At 34.6% G+C, this 16,237-nt stretch overlaps 1 protein-coding gene across 1 annotated transcript; it reads left to right on the forward strand.

Moving 5' to 3' along the window:
- The first annotated feature begins 14,505 nt into the window (after positions 1 to 14,505).
- Positions 14,506 to 15,462, forward strand: LOC114040086 (olfactory receptor 6C3-like). Its single transcript, XM_027858076.1, has one exon. The coding sequence runs from the start codon at positions 14,524 to 14,526 to the stop codon at positions 15,460 to 15,462; it is 939 nt and encodes a 312-aa protein (XP_027713877.1). The 5' UTR covers positions 14,506 to 14,523.
- Positions 15,463 to 16,237: the final 775 nt, after the last annotated feature.

The raw sequence follows: 16,237 nt of genomic DNA on the forward strand, positions 1-16,237 counted from the left end.
GTCACCAAAGTAAGATAATATAGTCTGAATCTTTTTGAACTGCTTACTCATGATCTCAACCAGTTACCTGAGTTTTAAACTCTTTGTTAAGGTAAGAGTTTGCTTCCAACGTGAAGAATGTATTGTTCCAAGCTTTGGGGGTTTGTACAGCTCTTTTCAGAGCTACTTGTAGGGACCTGTAAATTTTCAGTTCTTCCAAGGTGGTATGATAAGGGGTGAGGTGTTTCCTCTTCACAACCACAACAAGCTCCACCACTCCAGCACTCCTCCTTGCCCTATGACTGTCCCTAAGAACTGTGACCCAGATCCAAGCATGGGGAAAGCAAGAGATTCCCTGCCTCAGCACAGGCAAAGAGATACCTGCAATTCCTCTCTGATCAGCCACTCAATTCCCCCTCAGTCTTTGAGCTGGAAGCTCAGGAGACAGCCACTGTCCCAGAGGCCATGCTCGGGAACTTGCGACTGAGACCTAGCTTCTCTTTCACCAGAGACACAGACTTTTCCCACTGACCTTCTAAGTTGTCTTTGGCATTCATAGGTTGAGAAGTATGGAAACCACCACAGCTGCCTGTGATTCAGTCCTCTGATGCCTGCTCTAGAGTCGCTGTGGCCTGCGCACCCATGCCGCACTGTGCTCCTCTCCCAGCCCAGTACGATATACCTTTCTAATCAACCATCCAGGTTGTCTTGGGGTGGAAATTTGTTTCACTCTGCCTTTTTGTGACTTCTGCTGCTTTAGAATTTGTTTACAGCCATTTTTTTTTACAGATATTTGGAAGGGTTTGGGGGAGAGCTCAAGCAAGTCACTGCTTTCCCTCTGCCACCTTGGCTCTGCCCCTCAATAATTTCTTGAAAGATGGTGTCTAGGCTCTTTTTTTGATCATGGCTTTCAAATAGTCCAATAATTTTTAAGTTCTCTCTCCTGGATCTCTTTTCCAGGTCAGTTGTTTTTCCAGTGAGATATTTCACATTCTCTTCTATTTTTTCATTCCTTTTGATTAGTGTTACAGTGCCTTGATTTCTCAAATTGTACCTATCTTCCAATTTCTCCATTCTAATTTTTAAGGAAGTGTTTTCTTCAGTAAGCATTTAGACTTCCTTTTCCATTTGGCTAATTTTGCTTTTAAGGGCATTCTTCTCCTCATTGGCTTTTTGGATCTCTTTTGCGATTTGGGTTAAGCTAATTTTAGGGTGTTATTTTCTTCAGTATTTTTTTGGGTCTCCTTTAGCATCACTCTCAGTTTTTCCTCTACTTCTCTTACTTGCTTCTAAAAATCTTTTTTGATCTCTTCCATGGCCTGGGACCAATTCATATTTTTCTTGGAGGCTTTGGATGTGTGAGCTTTGGCTTCATTGTCTTCTTCTGGTTGTATGTTTTGATCTTCTTTGTCATCAAAGTAAGATAATATAGTCTGACTCTTTTTGTGCTGCTTGCTTATGATCCCAGTCAATTACTTGAGTTAAAAACTCTTTGTTAAGGTAGGGTTCTGGTTCCAGTGTGAAGAATGTGCTGCCCCAAGCTTCAGGGGTTTTGTGCAGCTGTATTCAGAGATACTTCTAGGGACCTGTAAATTTTCAGTTCTTTTAAGGTGGTATGATCAAGGGTAAGGTCTTTACTCCTTTCCTGGCCTGTGCTCTGGTCTATGAGCACTCTTTTCTGTCTTGGAACTGTGAGGAGGGTTTCCTCTCCATAGCCACTACAAACTCCACCATGCTAGCACTCCTCTTTGCCCCAGGACCACTACCCCTAACTGTGACCCAGATCCAAGTACGGGCAAAGCAAGAGAATCCTGCACCAGCAGAGAGATCCCTGCAATCCCTCTTTGATCAGACACTTGATTCCCCCTCAGTCTGTGGGTTGGAAGCTCAGTAGTCAGCCGCTACCCCGGCTGAGCTCAGGGACTGGAGCTGAGACCACCGGCTTCTCTCTCTCCCTGCTGACACAGACTTTTCCCACTGACCTTCCAAGTTGTCTTTGGTGTTCCTAGGTTAAGAAGTCTGGAAACTGCCACAGCTGCCCGTGATTCAGTCCTCTGAGGCCTGCTCCAGGGTTGCTGCGGCCTGTGAGCCCATGCCAAACTGTGCTCCTGTCCCAGCCTAGTGTGATATACCTTTCTTATCAACCATCCAGGCTGTCTTGGGCTGGAAATTTGTTTCACTCTGTCTTTTGGTGGGTTCTGCTGCTTTAGAATTTGTTTAGAGCCATTTTAATAGGTATTTGGAAGGGTTTGGGGGAGAGCTCAAGTAAGTCACTGCTTTTACTCTGCCATCTTGGCTCCACCCCCATCTCCAGTTGTCTTGATCAATATCTGGCCACTGGACCTAGATTAATCACAAGCATATCAAGAAGCATTTGAAATCAACAAAAAGAAGATGCAATCAACCCATCCTATAAAATTGAGTCTGACCTTGAACTTCTCATATTCTGTTATGAGATCCTGAACTCTCCAGAGAAAGTCTACTCCTTTGCAAAGACAGATTTTGATGAAACCATTGAGGAACTTGTTATGTTAAGTGAAAAATCATATAAAGACAACACACTAATAATGCAATTACTGAGAAACAACTTGACATTATGGACACCAGGCACTCAAGGAGATGAAGCTGAAATAGGAGGAGGGGAGATTTACTCAATTGGGTATAGAAATCTAAAACTCTAGTGAGGAGGGAAAAGGAGAAAGGTGAGAGAAAAGTATAAATACAGTAGGGGGAAATAGAATGGAGAGAAAGACATAGAGAGTAATCATAACTATGAATGTGAATGGAATGAACTCTCCAATAAAACAGAAGTGAATAGCAGAATGGATTAAAATCCACAATTCTACAATGTGTTGTTTACGAGAAACATGTTGGAAGCAGAGGGATACACACAGAGTAAAGGTAAAAGACTGGAATAAAATATATTATGCTCCAGCTGAAGTAAAAAAAAAAAAAGCAGGGGTAGCAATCCTGATTTCAGACAAAGCAAAAGCAAAAATAGATGCTATCAAAAGAAATAAGGAAGGAAAGTACATCCTGCTAAAAGGCACCATAGACAATAAAGTAATAACATTACTAAACATATGCATCAGGTGGTATAGCATTCAAGTTTTTACAGAAGTTAAGTGTGTTACAGGACTAAATAGAAAGCAAAATTGTATTAGTGGGGAACTTCAATCTCCCCCTCTAAGAACCATAAATATAACCACAAAATAAAGAAGAAAGAAGTTAAGGAGGTGAATAGCATTTTAGAAAAGTCAGATATGGCAGATCCCAGGAGAAAATTGGCACCTACACAAAAATTGAAAATATGGCAGGGAATAAAAACCTCACAATCCAGTGCAGAATGGCAGAAATATTAAATGCATCCTTTTCACATCATGATGCAATAAAAATTACACATGATAAAAGGTCATGGAAAGATAGAATAAAAAATATTTGGAAACTAAATAATCTAATCCTAAAGAATCAGTCGGTCAAACAACAAATCATAGAAATAATCAATAACTTTATCCAGGAGAATGAAAAGAATGTAACAACATACCAAAACTTATGGAATGCAGTGAAAGTGATTCTTAGGGGAAGTTTTATATGTCTAAATGCTTACATGAATAAAATAGAAAAAGAGGAGAACAATGAATTGGGCATGCAGCTAAAAAAAGCTAGAAAAACAACAAATTAAAAATCCCCATTTAAATAGCAAATTAGAAATTATGAAAAGCAAAGGAGAGAGTAATAAAATTGAAATTAAGAAAACTATTGAACTGATAAATAAAACTAAGATGTAGTTTTATGAAAACAAAACAATAAAATAGATAAACCTTTGGTTAATTTGATTACAAAAAAGATGAAAACCAAATTACCAGTGTCAAAAATGGAAAGGGTGAAGTCACCACCAAGGAAGAGAAAATTAAAACAATAATTAGGAGCAATTTTGCCCAACTGTAGGCCAATAAATTTGACAATCTTAATGAATTGGATGAATCTTTACAAAAATATAAAATGCCCAGATTAACAGAAGAGGAAATAAAATACTTAAATAACCTCATTTCAGATAAAGAAATCGAACAAGCCATCAATGAACTCCCTAGGAAAAAGTCCCTAGATTCAGATGGATTTTCAAGTGAATTCTATCAAACATGTGAAGAACAATTAATTCCAACATTATATAAACTACTTGGGAATATAGGTGAAGAATGAGTCCTACCAAAATCTTTTTATGATTCAAATATAGTGCTGATATCTAAACTTGGAAGAGCTAAAACAGAGAAAGAAAATTGTAGGCCAACTTCCCTAATGAATGCAGATGCAAAACATTTAAATAAGATATTAGCAAAGAGATTAGAGCAATTTGTAATGAGGATAATACACTAAGAACAGGTGTAATTTGTACCAGGAATGCAGAGTTGATTCAATAATAGGAAAACTATAAGCTAATTGACTGCATGAACAATAAAACTAACAGAAATCGTATGATTATCTCAATAGATGTAGAAAAAGCTTTTAGAAAAAAAATCAATACCTGTTCTTATTAAAACATATGTAATGGTGTAATATTAATATTACATATGTAATATTAAAATATGCAATGGTGATAAGCTAAAACCATTTCCAGTAAGATCAGGGGTGAAATAAGGGTGTCCATTATAACCACCGTTGTTCAATATGGTACTAGAAATGTTAGCTTTAGCAATAAGAGAAGAAAAGGAAAATAAAGGAATTAGAATAGGCAAAGAAGAACCAAAGCTATCACTCTTTGTAGATGATATGATGATATACTTAGAAAATCAAGTAAAAAACTACTTGAAATAACAAACAACTTTAGCAAGAGATGTTAGTAGTTTAGCAAATAACTAACAGAAAGAGATAGAAAGACAAATTCCTTTTAAAAGTATTGTAGACATTATAAAATATTTGGGAGTCTACCTGCCAAGACAAACTCAGGAACTATATGAACACAATTACAAAACATTTTTCACACAAATAAAATCAGATCTAAATAATTGGGGAAAAATCAGTTGCTTGTGAGTAGGCCAATCTTATATAATAAAAATGACAATTCTACCTAAATTAATTTATTTATTCAGTGCCATACTAACCAAACTATCATAAATTATTTTATAGAGCCAGAAAAAATAATAACAAAACTCATCTGGAAGAACAAAAGGCCCAGAATATCAAGGGAATTAATAAAATAAAGCAAGAGAAGGTGGCCTACTCATATCTGATCTTAAATTGTGCTATAAAACAGCAATCATCAAAACTACTTGGTACTCAGGGCAGCTAGGTGGTGCAGTGGATAGAGCTCCATCCTTGGAGTCCGGAAGACTTGAGTTCAAATATGGCCTTAGACGCATAACACTCACTAGCTGTGTGACCCTGGGCATGTCACTTAACCACAATCCTGGGAATGTCACTTAACTGCAATTACCTCACAAAAAAAACACAAAAAACTACTTGATACAGGCTAAGACATAAAGTGGTGAATCAGTGGAATAGGTTAGGTACACAAGACACAGTAGTCAATGACTATAGTAATATACTGTTTGATAAACCCAAAGACTCCAGCTTCTGGGATAAGAGCTCACTATTTAACAAAAACTGGTGGGGAAACTGGAAAATAGTAAGGCAGAAACTAAGCATAGACCAACATTTTACACTATATACCAAGATAAAGTCAAAAGGGGTACATGATTTAGATATAAAGGCAAATAGGAGAGCAAGGAATATTTTACCTGTCAAATTGATGGAAAAATGGGAAAAATATAATCAAACAAGAGATAGAGAACTTTATGAAATGCAAAATGGTTAATTTTATTGCATTAAATTGAAAAGTTTTTGCACAAACAAAGTCAATGGAACCAACCTTAGAAGGGAAGTAGAAAGCTGGGAAACAATTTTTATAACCAATGTCTCTGATAAAGGCCTCATTTCTAAAATATATAGAGAACTATGTCAAATTTATAAGAATACAAGTCATTCCCCAATTGATAAGGATATGTCCAAGGATATGAACAGGTAGTTTTCAGATGAAGAAATTAAAGCTATCTATACTAATATGAAAAATACTCTAAATCACTATTGATTAGATAAATGCAAATCAAAATAACTCTGAGATATTACATCTCACCTGTCAGATTTTCTAGCATGACAAAATAGGAAAATCATAAATGTTTGAAGACAATTGGAACACTAGTGCATTGTTGGTGGAGTTGTGAATGGATCCAACCTTTCTGGAGAGCAATTTGGGACTATGCACAAAGGGCTATAAAATTGTGCATAGCTATGACCCAGCTATACCTCTTCTAGGTCTGTATTCCAAAGAGATCATAAAAATGGGAAAATAACCCACATATACAAAAATATTTATAGCAACTCTTTTTGTGGTGGCTAAGAATTGGAAATTGAGGGGGTGGCCATCAATTGGGGTATGACTGAATAAATTGTGTGAATGTAATGGAATACTATTGTTTCATAAGAAATCATGAGCAGGCAGATTTCAGAAAAAAAACAAAACCTGGAAAGACTTACATGAACTGATGCTGAGTGAAATCAACAGAACCAGTAGAACATTGTACACAGTAATAGTAACATTGTGTAATGACTAACTTTGATAGACTTACCTCTTCTTAGCAATGCCAGGATCTAAGAAAACTCCAAAACACTCATAATGGAAAATGCTATCCACATCCACAAAAAGAACTACGGAGTCTGAACACAGATTGAAGCATACTCTTTGCTCTCTTGCTCCTCCCCCCCGCCCCACTTCTCTCTATCTCTCTTTTTGGAGCTCTTCTTTCTCATGGTTCCTCTCATTGGTTTTAATTCTTCTGTGCAACATGACTAATGTGAAAATATTTTTAATATGAATGTATAAGTAGAACCTATAATCAGATTGCATGCTGTCTTGGGGTGGAAGGAAGGGAGGGGAATTTGGAATTCACAATCTTATTGAAGTGAATGTAGAAGACTAAATATAAATAAATTAATCAATATTTAAAATGTTTTATAAAATATGTCTAAAATTTTAAAAATACATTTTAATCAAAATAATAGCTATGAATTTTAGACTATATTTTTGTATATATATGCATACACATATGTATGTGTGTGTATTTATGTATATATATATATTTTAGGAGGGGGAGCATACCACTATTTGAAACATTTAATTTACCTTAAAAAAACTTAAATTACCTTCTTTTAAAAAATGTTTTTTTAAATATTGCCCAGTTACATTTTAACAACTTTAAGCAATAATTTTAAAAAAAATTATTCTAATTTCTCACTCTCCCTCCTAGCCCCTCCTCTCTTTGAGAAGGCAAGCAATTTGATAAAGATTTCACATGTGAAGTCATGCAAAACATATTTCAGTATTTATCATATTGTAAAAGTAAACACAAAATAAAACAATAAGAAGAAAGAAAGGTTATAAAGTATTCTTCAATCTGCATTCAGAGTTCATCAGTTTTCTCTCTAGAGGTGGATAGTATTTTTCATCATTGGTCCTTTTGAATTGTCTCAGATTATTTTCTTGATCAGAGTAGCTAAGTCTTTCACAGTTGATCTTCATTACAATACTGCTGTTATTGTGCACAATGTTCTCCTGATTCTGCTCACTTACTTTGCATCAATTCATAAAAGATTTCCCAAGTTTTTTTCTGAAACCATCCTGCACAGTCATATACCACAATTTGTTCAATCATTTCCCAACTGATGGACATCTCCTCAATTTCCAGGTCTTTGCCACTATAAAAAGGACTGTTGTAAAAAAATTTGTACAAGTAGGGCCTTTTCATTTTTCTTTGATCTCTCTGGGATACAGTGGTATTTCGGCATCAAAAGCATGTGTAATTTTATACACTTTTGGTGTAGTTCCAAGCTGTTCTTTAGAATTGTTGGACTACTTCACAACTCCATGAATAGTGAATCAGTGTCTCATTTTTTTCAATATTTCCTTCAGTATGTGCCATTTTCCTGTTTTGACACATTAGTCAATATGATAGGTGTGAGGTGGCATCTCCAAGTTGTTTCTATTTTCATTTTTTAAATCAATTATGATTTAGAGCATTTTTATGTGACTATAGGTAGCTTTGATTTCTTCTAAAAATTGTCTTTTCATGTGCTTTGAATATTTATCAATTTTAGTTTTGTTTTGCAAAAGGTTTTTAATTTCATGTAATCAAAATTATCTATTTTACTTCCTATAATCCTCTGTCTTTCTTATTTGGTCATAAATTCTTCCCTTATTCATGGATCTGGTGGGTATATTTTTCTATGTTTCCATAATTTACTTATCACATCACCCTTTATGTGCTAAATAATTTATCCATTTTGTGCTTTAAATCACTATTGATTAGAGAAATTCAAATCAAAACAACTTTGAGGTACCACATCACACTTATCAGGTTGGCTAACATGACAAAACAGGAAAATGATAAATATTGGAGAAGATGTGGGAAAATTGGAACATTAATAAGTTGTTGGTGGAGTTGTAAATGGATTCAACCATTTTGGAGAGCAACTTTGAACTATGCGCAAAGGGCTATAAAATTGTGATACCCTTTGAACAAGCAATAGGACTTCCATGGCTGTATTCCAAAGAGATCATAAAAATGGATAAAGGACCCACATGTACAAAAATATTTATAGCAGCTCTATATGTGGTGACAAATAATTGGAAATTAGGGGGATGCTCATCAATTGGGGAACGGTTGAACAAATTGTGGTATATTAATGTAATGTAATTCTATTGTGCTGTAAGAAAATATGCTCATGCAGACTTCAGAAAAACCTGGAAAGACTTGTATGGACTGATGCTGAGTTAAGTGAGCAGAACCAGGAGAACATTGTACACACTAATAGCCACACTGTGCAGTGACTAACTTGGATAGACTTAGCCCTTCTCAGCAATTGCAAGGATCTAAGACATGTCCAAGTCTCATGATGGAAAATGCTATCCACATCCAGAGAAAAAACTATGGCATTTGAATGCAGATTGAAGCATACTATTTGCTCTTTATTTTCCCTTCTGTTTTGTTTTGTTTCTTCTTTCTTGTGGTTCCTCCCATTGGTTCAAATTCTTCTTTATAACATGACTAATGTGAAAATACGTTTAATAGGAATGTATATGTACAGCCTCTATCAGATTGCACACTGTCTTGGAGAGGGAGGTGGGAAGTAAGGGGGAGAAAATTTAAACTCAAAAGCTTATGGAAGTGAAAGTTGAAAACTAAAAATAAATTAATAAAAAATTTAAAAAAAATTTATCCGTTTTGACCTTATCATGGTATATAGTATATAATGTTGGTCTATGTCTAATTTTTGCCAATTGCTTTCCATCTTTCCCAGCAGTTTTTGTAAAACGTTGCATTCTTATCCCAAAATCTTGGATCTTTGGATTTATTAAATACTAGATTATAATGGTCAGTTATTACTGTGTATTGTGTACCTAACCTATTCCACTGATCCACCACTCTATTTCATAGCCAACTAGATTTTTTTGATGATTACTGCTTTGTAATTTAGTTTAAAATTTGGAACTGCTTGGCTGTCTTCCTTAATACTTTTTTTTCCACTAATTCCCTTGATATTCTTGACTTTTCAATCTTCCACATTAATTTTGTGGGTTTTTTCTATTTTTTCTAAATCTATAAAATAATTCTTTAGTAGTTTGGTTGATGTGGTACTGAATAAGTAAATTAACTTAAGTGGAACTGTAGTTTGTATCTATCAAGGAATTATTTTCTTCAGTGAACTTTTGAACTTCTTTTTTTCCATTTGGTCAATTCTCTTTTTTAAAGGGTTTTCTTCAGTATTTTTTGTACTTTTTTTTTTACCATGCTGTTAATTATCTTTTCTGAATTTTCTTCTGTGATGTTTCTTCTGTGATGTTCAAAAAACATAGTTACTGGATAATTAATAATTTTATTAATAATTCTAGCATGTTATTAATAAAAGAGGTCAGTGGCACTCTTGAATGCCAAAGACCCTCATGATAATGGGCTCACAACTTAAATTCCTTTGGAAAAGTGGGTGTTCCTAAGGAGTGCAATCAACTCTTAATTGATTAACAATTAATAAGAAAATGAATATTATAATGAAATGTGGATAATGAGATAATAATGAGAATGCACATTCTAATGAGGGTCCTGGGATATGTAAGTTGTTTTGTTTTTCCTTTTTTTTTTGGTGAGACAGTTGGGGTTAAATGACTTGCCCAGGGCCACACAGCTAGTAAATGTCAAGTGCCTGTGGCCATATTTGATCTCAGGTCCTCCTGATTCCAAGGCTGGAGCTCTATCCTCTGTGCCACCTAGCTGCCCCCTGAGCTATCTATTTTTAAAATGGAATCACACTTGGGACAAGATAATGAAACCATTTAAATTCACATATCCTTCTGAGTTAAAGAGATTACTAATAAATTTATATGAAAAAAGAATGAATGAGATATAGGCTCCTTGAAGGCAAGGACTGTTCCATTTTTTTTTGTTCTCAACACCTAGCACTCTGCCTGGTTTGTGGTAGGCACTGAAATGCTTGTTGAATAAAGAAGATGAGAGTCTTCATTGAAGATCAAGGGTCAAAAAAGAGTCAATGATTGCTACAAAGATATAACTTGTTATTTTTATTTGATATTATGAGAATATATTTGCTTTTCTTAAATAATATATAAATATATAAGCCATAAAATAATGCAAAGATAGTTGTGTATACAAGTTTGAAACACATATGTAAGAGCTATTTATGCAAAACATGGGGAAGAAACAAATAGATGTTAAAATCTTAATCCAAGAATCCTTTCATTCTGAGTTTAAGGAGTAGGGTCCACTGTAGAAGATGGGGCATGAGATGCTGGGATACCAAAGGACATTCCAGTATCCTCTCATTGTTCAAAGTAGTAGAAATTTCTCCTGGAATTGTTCCATCTCCAGGGAGTTCAGAATACAGTCTCCCTTGAGTTTAGGCAAAATGTTATTTAGAAAATATGGGAAATGGCCCACATTAGATAACCAGATTATTGATCAATAACCCTAGCTTATAATTTCATTCCTTTATAAGATCTTTCTCAGTTATTTCTGTGATTATCATTCCTTGGACTTCCTGATTAAAATTGTATGTGAGAGAGAACTTTGTGATAGATTCATTTATAACTTCTGTATATATCTCTCCCTGACAACCTTTGCTAATTTGCTGAATGAATCCCTCAGGGCCCATAGCAAAAAAAAGAAATTAAAATAAATTCAGCTCTGGGTAACAGAAAGTGCTCCTTGCCTAGAAAGTTTGAAAACATTTTGCCTTCTTTTCCTTCATAGCAAGGGTTGCCTGTGGTCTTTGAACTTGATTTATATTTTATGACTATTTCAATATAATTAATTTGCTCTGTAGTCCTACTTTTTTATTTTATGTATTTAAATATTTTTTCTTAGAAGGATTTCTATAAGCTTTAGCAGACTGCCAAAGGTGGTGAAGAGTTCACTTAATGAAACACAAAAAAGTTAAGAGAACTCTGTATCAGAGCAACATTTATTAGAAATCTGTCTAGAATTTTGGAGACTATTTCTCAGAGTTTCAGTGGATAGAATTTAGTAGGATCTCAAACCCAGAGATATGTTTGGGTATATAGTAACAAAATGGACTGGGAAATACTCCTTTGTCTGGCATGGAACAAGGATAACAGGGAGTGTTCTTTATTGTCTAAACATATAACATCTAAGTTTCTGTGTAATACATCTGTGAAAGATGAGGTAGGGATGACCTACATGAAAGTTTTAAAAAAGTCTGTTCTCACAGAGTAATAATACATCTCATCTTGATTTTTAAGTAAGTTATACAGAAAATTCAGGACTGAACTTTTGACTGAAGTCATAAAAACTCTACAAAAGTGAGTAGTATTTGACAATGAGAACTGTTATTTCATTTTTTTTCTGGTATCCATTCTAACACATATAATCCTTGGGTTTTTAGATCTATCCTTTCAAAACTTATGTATTAAAGTAAATGGGAATCAACTCAATGTGAGAAAGAACTCTATATCTTGAGTTGTCATTTTGATTTTCTAGAATCACATTTTACCCTTTGAGAAGATTTTTTTTTTTATGGATTTGGTTCTGCATTACCTGAGAGGGTGGTGATTTACAAGCATTCAGGTTATTATGAAAGATGCTCCTATGTTGGGTCATTCATTCTGTAAAGACTGAAGTTCTTGAGTGCATGTGCAGGTCCCATGTAAGTAGGGTACATAGAGTGATATTTTTCCATATTCAAGAGAAGTTATCCTTCAGCTTCTTTGAAGGGACATTTTAAAGCAATTAAATAAAAAAGTATTCATGTAAAAATAATTAGAATCTCCTAGGGAGACACCTTTTCATTCAATAATGGAACAAAGTCAAGAAATTAAATTTAGCTAAGAACAATATCTGTGTTTGTCACTGACCAAAAACATAGATATCAACATAGTCTCTCACTTTTGGTCCTAAATAGTTTTCAGTGACATTCTGGGGAAATTAGAAATAATGTTTGGAAGAAGAGCTAGTTGGAGGAAGGACTCACACCTACATGTCTATTTTGGTTTTTGTATTTGATTGTTGAGTTATTCTAGTAAGGAAGCCAGTGATCTTCACAGAAGAAATTCTTAAGTACACTTGCATCTGGAAAATGACTTAAGATTTGACTGATTGTTGCATGATACTTTGGGTACTTTTAAATGAGACTGCAGACTGTCTGCCTACATTTTGAACATGAATGCTATTAGTCTTGAAGTTCTGTTTTTTTTTTTTTTTAAAGTCTGGTTGTTATTGCCGTTGTACACAGAATATTAGAAATAAATTAACAAGTTGTATTCTTTAACATCAGTGATTAATGCAAATACTAATATTTTTAGACATCCATTCCTTTTACATAGGCAAGTAAAAGAGTGGATCTCAGTTACAAACACAGAAGTGATTCAAGGGCAACATTTGACTTGGCTTCAGCTTTGTAACTAATTACCTATTAACAAGCACTTGAGGGTTGGGATAGAAGTAAAATATTGTCTATGCTCCATGTTAATTAACAGCACAAGATCAAGATAAAAATATATATGCTTATAAACAATTGTGAATTTAGGTTTTGTAGTACTTCTCCCCACACCAGTTAATCTGAGCATGTATTTTTGTTTTTGTTTGTTGTTGTTGTTGTTTTACTTCACTGACTGTAAATGTGAAATCATCAACTTGTTGAACCTTTAAAGATTGTTTCTCATTTCATCATCATGATCCTTGGAACTTGAAGATGATTTGTACTATTACATAGTCAAAATGAAATTATTAGGTTTCAATATGACAATTGTTCTCCACATATTCTCAGATGTAAAGAATAAACTTCTTATGGAATTTAATTGCAGGGAACTCATTTATAACATAAGAATAACTTGTTTTGTATAATCTGTGTATGAGCTAGTGAAAAAGACCAGGCTTTGAGTGCTGGGCTCTGCTAATCATTAGTCTGTAAAATGAGGCTAAATTTGTGCCTCCTGACTTACAAGGTTGTTATGGAGAAAGTGTTTGAATGCTAAAATGGAAATAGTATCTATTGTTAACATGATATTAAAAAAATAAGATCCAGAAAGATGTTGATAAGTTAGAATGTTGGGTTCAGTTTTATGAAACATTATATTTAATAAGGATTAAGTTATGGTCTTATTCTTGTGACAAAAAAAATACACCTCAGCTTCAGAAGTTCAAAATGGAGGAAATATGACCAGACAACAGTTTATTTCAAAATGATGAGGTAGGAATGGGATAGTGAATTGCAAGCTCAAACTTGTGATAATATTATGATATGGTAGCTTAAAAAAGAACCTTAATGTGATCTTCAGCTTTATTAAGAGTATCATATGGTCCAAGACTAGGAAGATGGTAAAACTATTGTACTCTGTGCATTGGATTACTAATTTTAGTTCTGGGTACCACACTTTAGGATATACATGCTTTAGGATTTATGTATTGGTAACCAAGTCACACAACCAGAGGAGTGTGACCAGGATACTTAATGGCTTTAAGAACATGCCATATGATGACTGGTTGAAGAAAATAGGTATGATAATTATCTTCAAGTGTTTGCAGAACTGTCATGTGGAACAGAGATTAGTCATATTTTTTACTTAGCAGAAGTCCAGGGAGGAGGAAGGTCACCTGAGAGCAAGAAAAGAAATTTCAGAGGCAGATTTTTCATACAAGGAAGAAATTCCTAATAATTAAGAACCATCCAAAATTGGAAATGACTTACTTGGTGTGCAATGGGTTATTAGAGTTATCAAAATACAGGCTAAATGTTCACATCTATTATGTTATAGAATGGATTTTTGCCCAGATATGGGTTGAATTTGATGACTGCTATGGTCTTCCTTCTAACTCAGAGATTTTTAAATTGTGTGATAGATGATTTTGATTTTTAAATTTTTGATACCTGGTTCTCCTGTAGATAGTTTTTTCATCTCCACTTGTCCTCATTCTACTTTCTTTTTTTCATCAGCAGGTCTTAGAGTTAGAGGATGAAACACAAATGAAAAACCACACAGTGATCACAGAGTTCATCCTCCTGGGATTTTCAGATGACCCCAAACTGAAGGTTGTGATTTTTCTCTTTCTGTTTATTGCCTATATCTTAAGTATTACTGGGAATGTGACCATCATCACCCTGACACTGGTGGATCCCCACCTGCAGACACCCATGTATTTTTTCCTCCGGAATTTTGCTCTCCTAGAAGTCTCTTTCACTACTGTTTGCATTCCTCGATTCCTGAGCACTATTATTACTGGAAACAAAACCATTTCCTTTGGCAACTGTGTAGCTCAGTTGTTCTTTTTCATTTTTATGGGGGTAACTGAATTTTACCTACTTACAGCCATGTCTTATGATCGCTATGTTGCTATCTGCAAGCCCCTGCATTATACAACCATCATGAACAACAAAGTCTGTACCTGGCTTGTCTTCTGTGCGTGGTTGGGAGGATTCATCATCATTTTCCCACCACTCATGCTTATTGTACAGCTTGATTACTGTGGATCCAATGTCATTGATCACTTTTCCTGTGACTATTTTCCCCTTCTACATCTCTCTTGCTCAGACACACACATCTTAGAGGTGATCGGTTTTTACTGTGCTTTGGTGACTCTGCTATTTACTTTGGCATTAGTGATTCTGTCCTATATGTATATCATTAGGACAATTCTGAGAATTCCTTCTGCTAGCCAGAGAAAAAAAGCCTTTTCCACTTGTTCCTCTCATATGATTGTCATTTCTATCTCCTATGGCAGCTGCATCTTTATGTATGTGAACCCCTCAGCAAAAGAGAGAGCATCATTGACCAAAGGAGTAGCTATTCTCAATACTTCAGTTGCTCCCATGCTGAACCCTTTCATTTACACCCTAAGGAACCAGCAAGTAAAACAAGCCTTCAAGGATGTTGTTCAAAAGGTAGCGCTGTTCTCAAGAAGGTAAAATGCTGTATTAACATCAGTAAATCATGACCTCATTGTCATGATGTTCTGGTACTCATCATATTTTGCCTCAGTGTTTATCACTTCTTGCAAATTACTGTTTCTTCTCATTAAACTTAATTTAATTTTTTTCTATCCCCCTTTTCACACTTCTATCAATTCCTGTCATACAATAAGTGTGTAATAAATGTTTGTTCCCTTTCCTTGTTTCCTTGTCTTTTTTCTTGTTGCAGGGCCTTTGCATAAACATTTTATATGTAAAATATGCTTGCTTTTTATCATAAACTCATAGAATTTCTAGATTCTGTCAAAGCATAATTCTGGTGCTACCTTTTGCGATGCCTTAGGTTAAAAATCAATTGATCAAAATGCATTTATTTTAGTCTACTGTATGATGGGTCTTTTTTCTGGTATTCAAGGCTGCAAAGACAAAAAAAATGAAACAATCCCTATTCTCATGTGGCTTACATTCTACTGGGAGACATGAAGTGTGCATATATAAGTAATGTTAATGAATATTTACAAAAAATATAAATTGCCCAGATAAACCGAAGAGGAAGTAAAATACTTAAATAACCCCATCTTAAAAAAAAGAAATTGAACAAGCCATTGATGAACTTCCTAGGAAAATTCTCCAGGGCCAGATGAATTTACAAGTAAATTCTATCAAACATTTAAAGAACAATTAATTCCAATACTATATAGACCATTTGGGAAAGTAGGTGAAGAAGGAGTCTTACCAAATTCTTTTTATGATACAAACATGGTGCTGATAC

This window comes from Vombatus ursinus, unplaced genomic scaffold (genome assembly GCF_900497805.2).
Source record: "Vombatus ursinus unplaced genomic scaffold, bare-nosed wombat genome assembly UNPS02012709.1, whole genome shotgun sequence".
Taxonomy (NCBI): Eukaryota; Metazoa; Chordata; class Mammalia; order Diprotodontia; family Vombatidae; genus Vombatus; species Vombatus ursinus.

Bases quoted from the DNA above. Each gene is read 5' to 3' on its own strand.
- LOC114040086 (XM_027858076.1), top strand. From the start codon at position 14,524: ATGAAAAACCACACAGTGATCACAGAGTTCATCCTCCTGGGATTTTCA.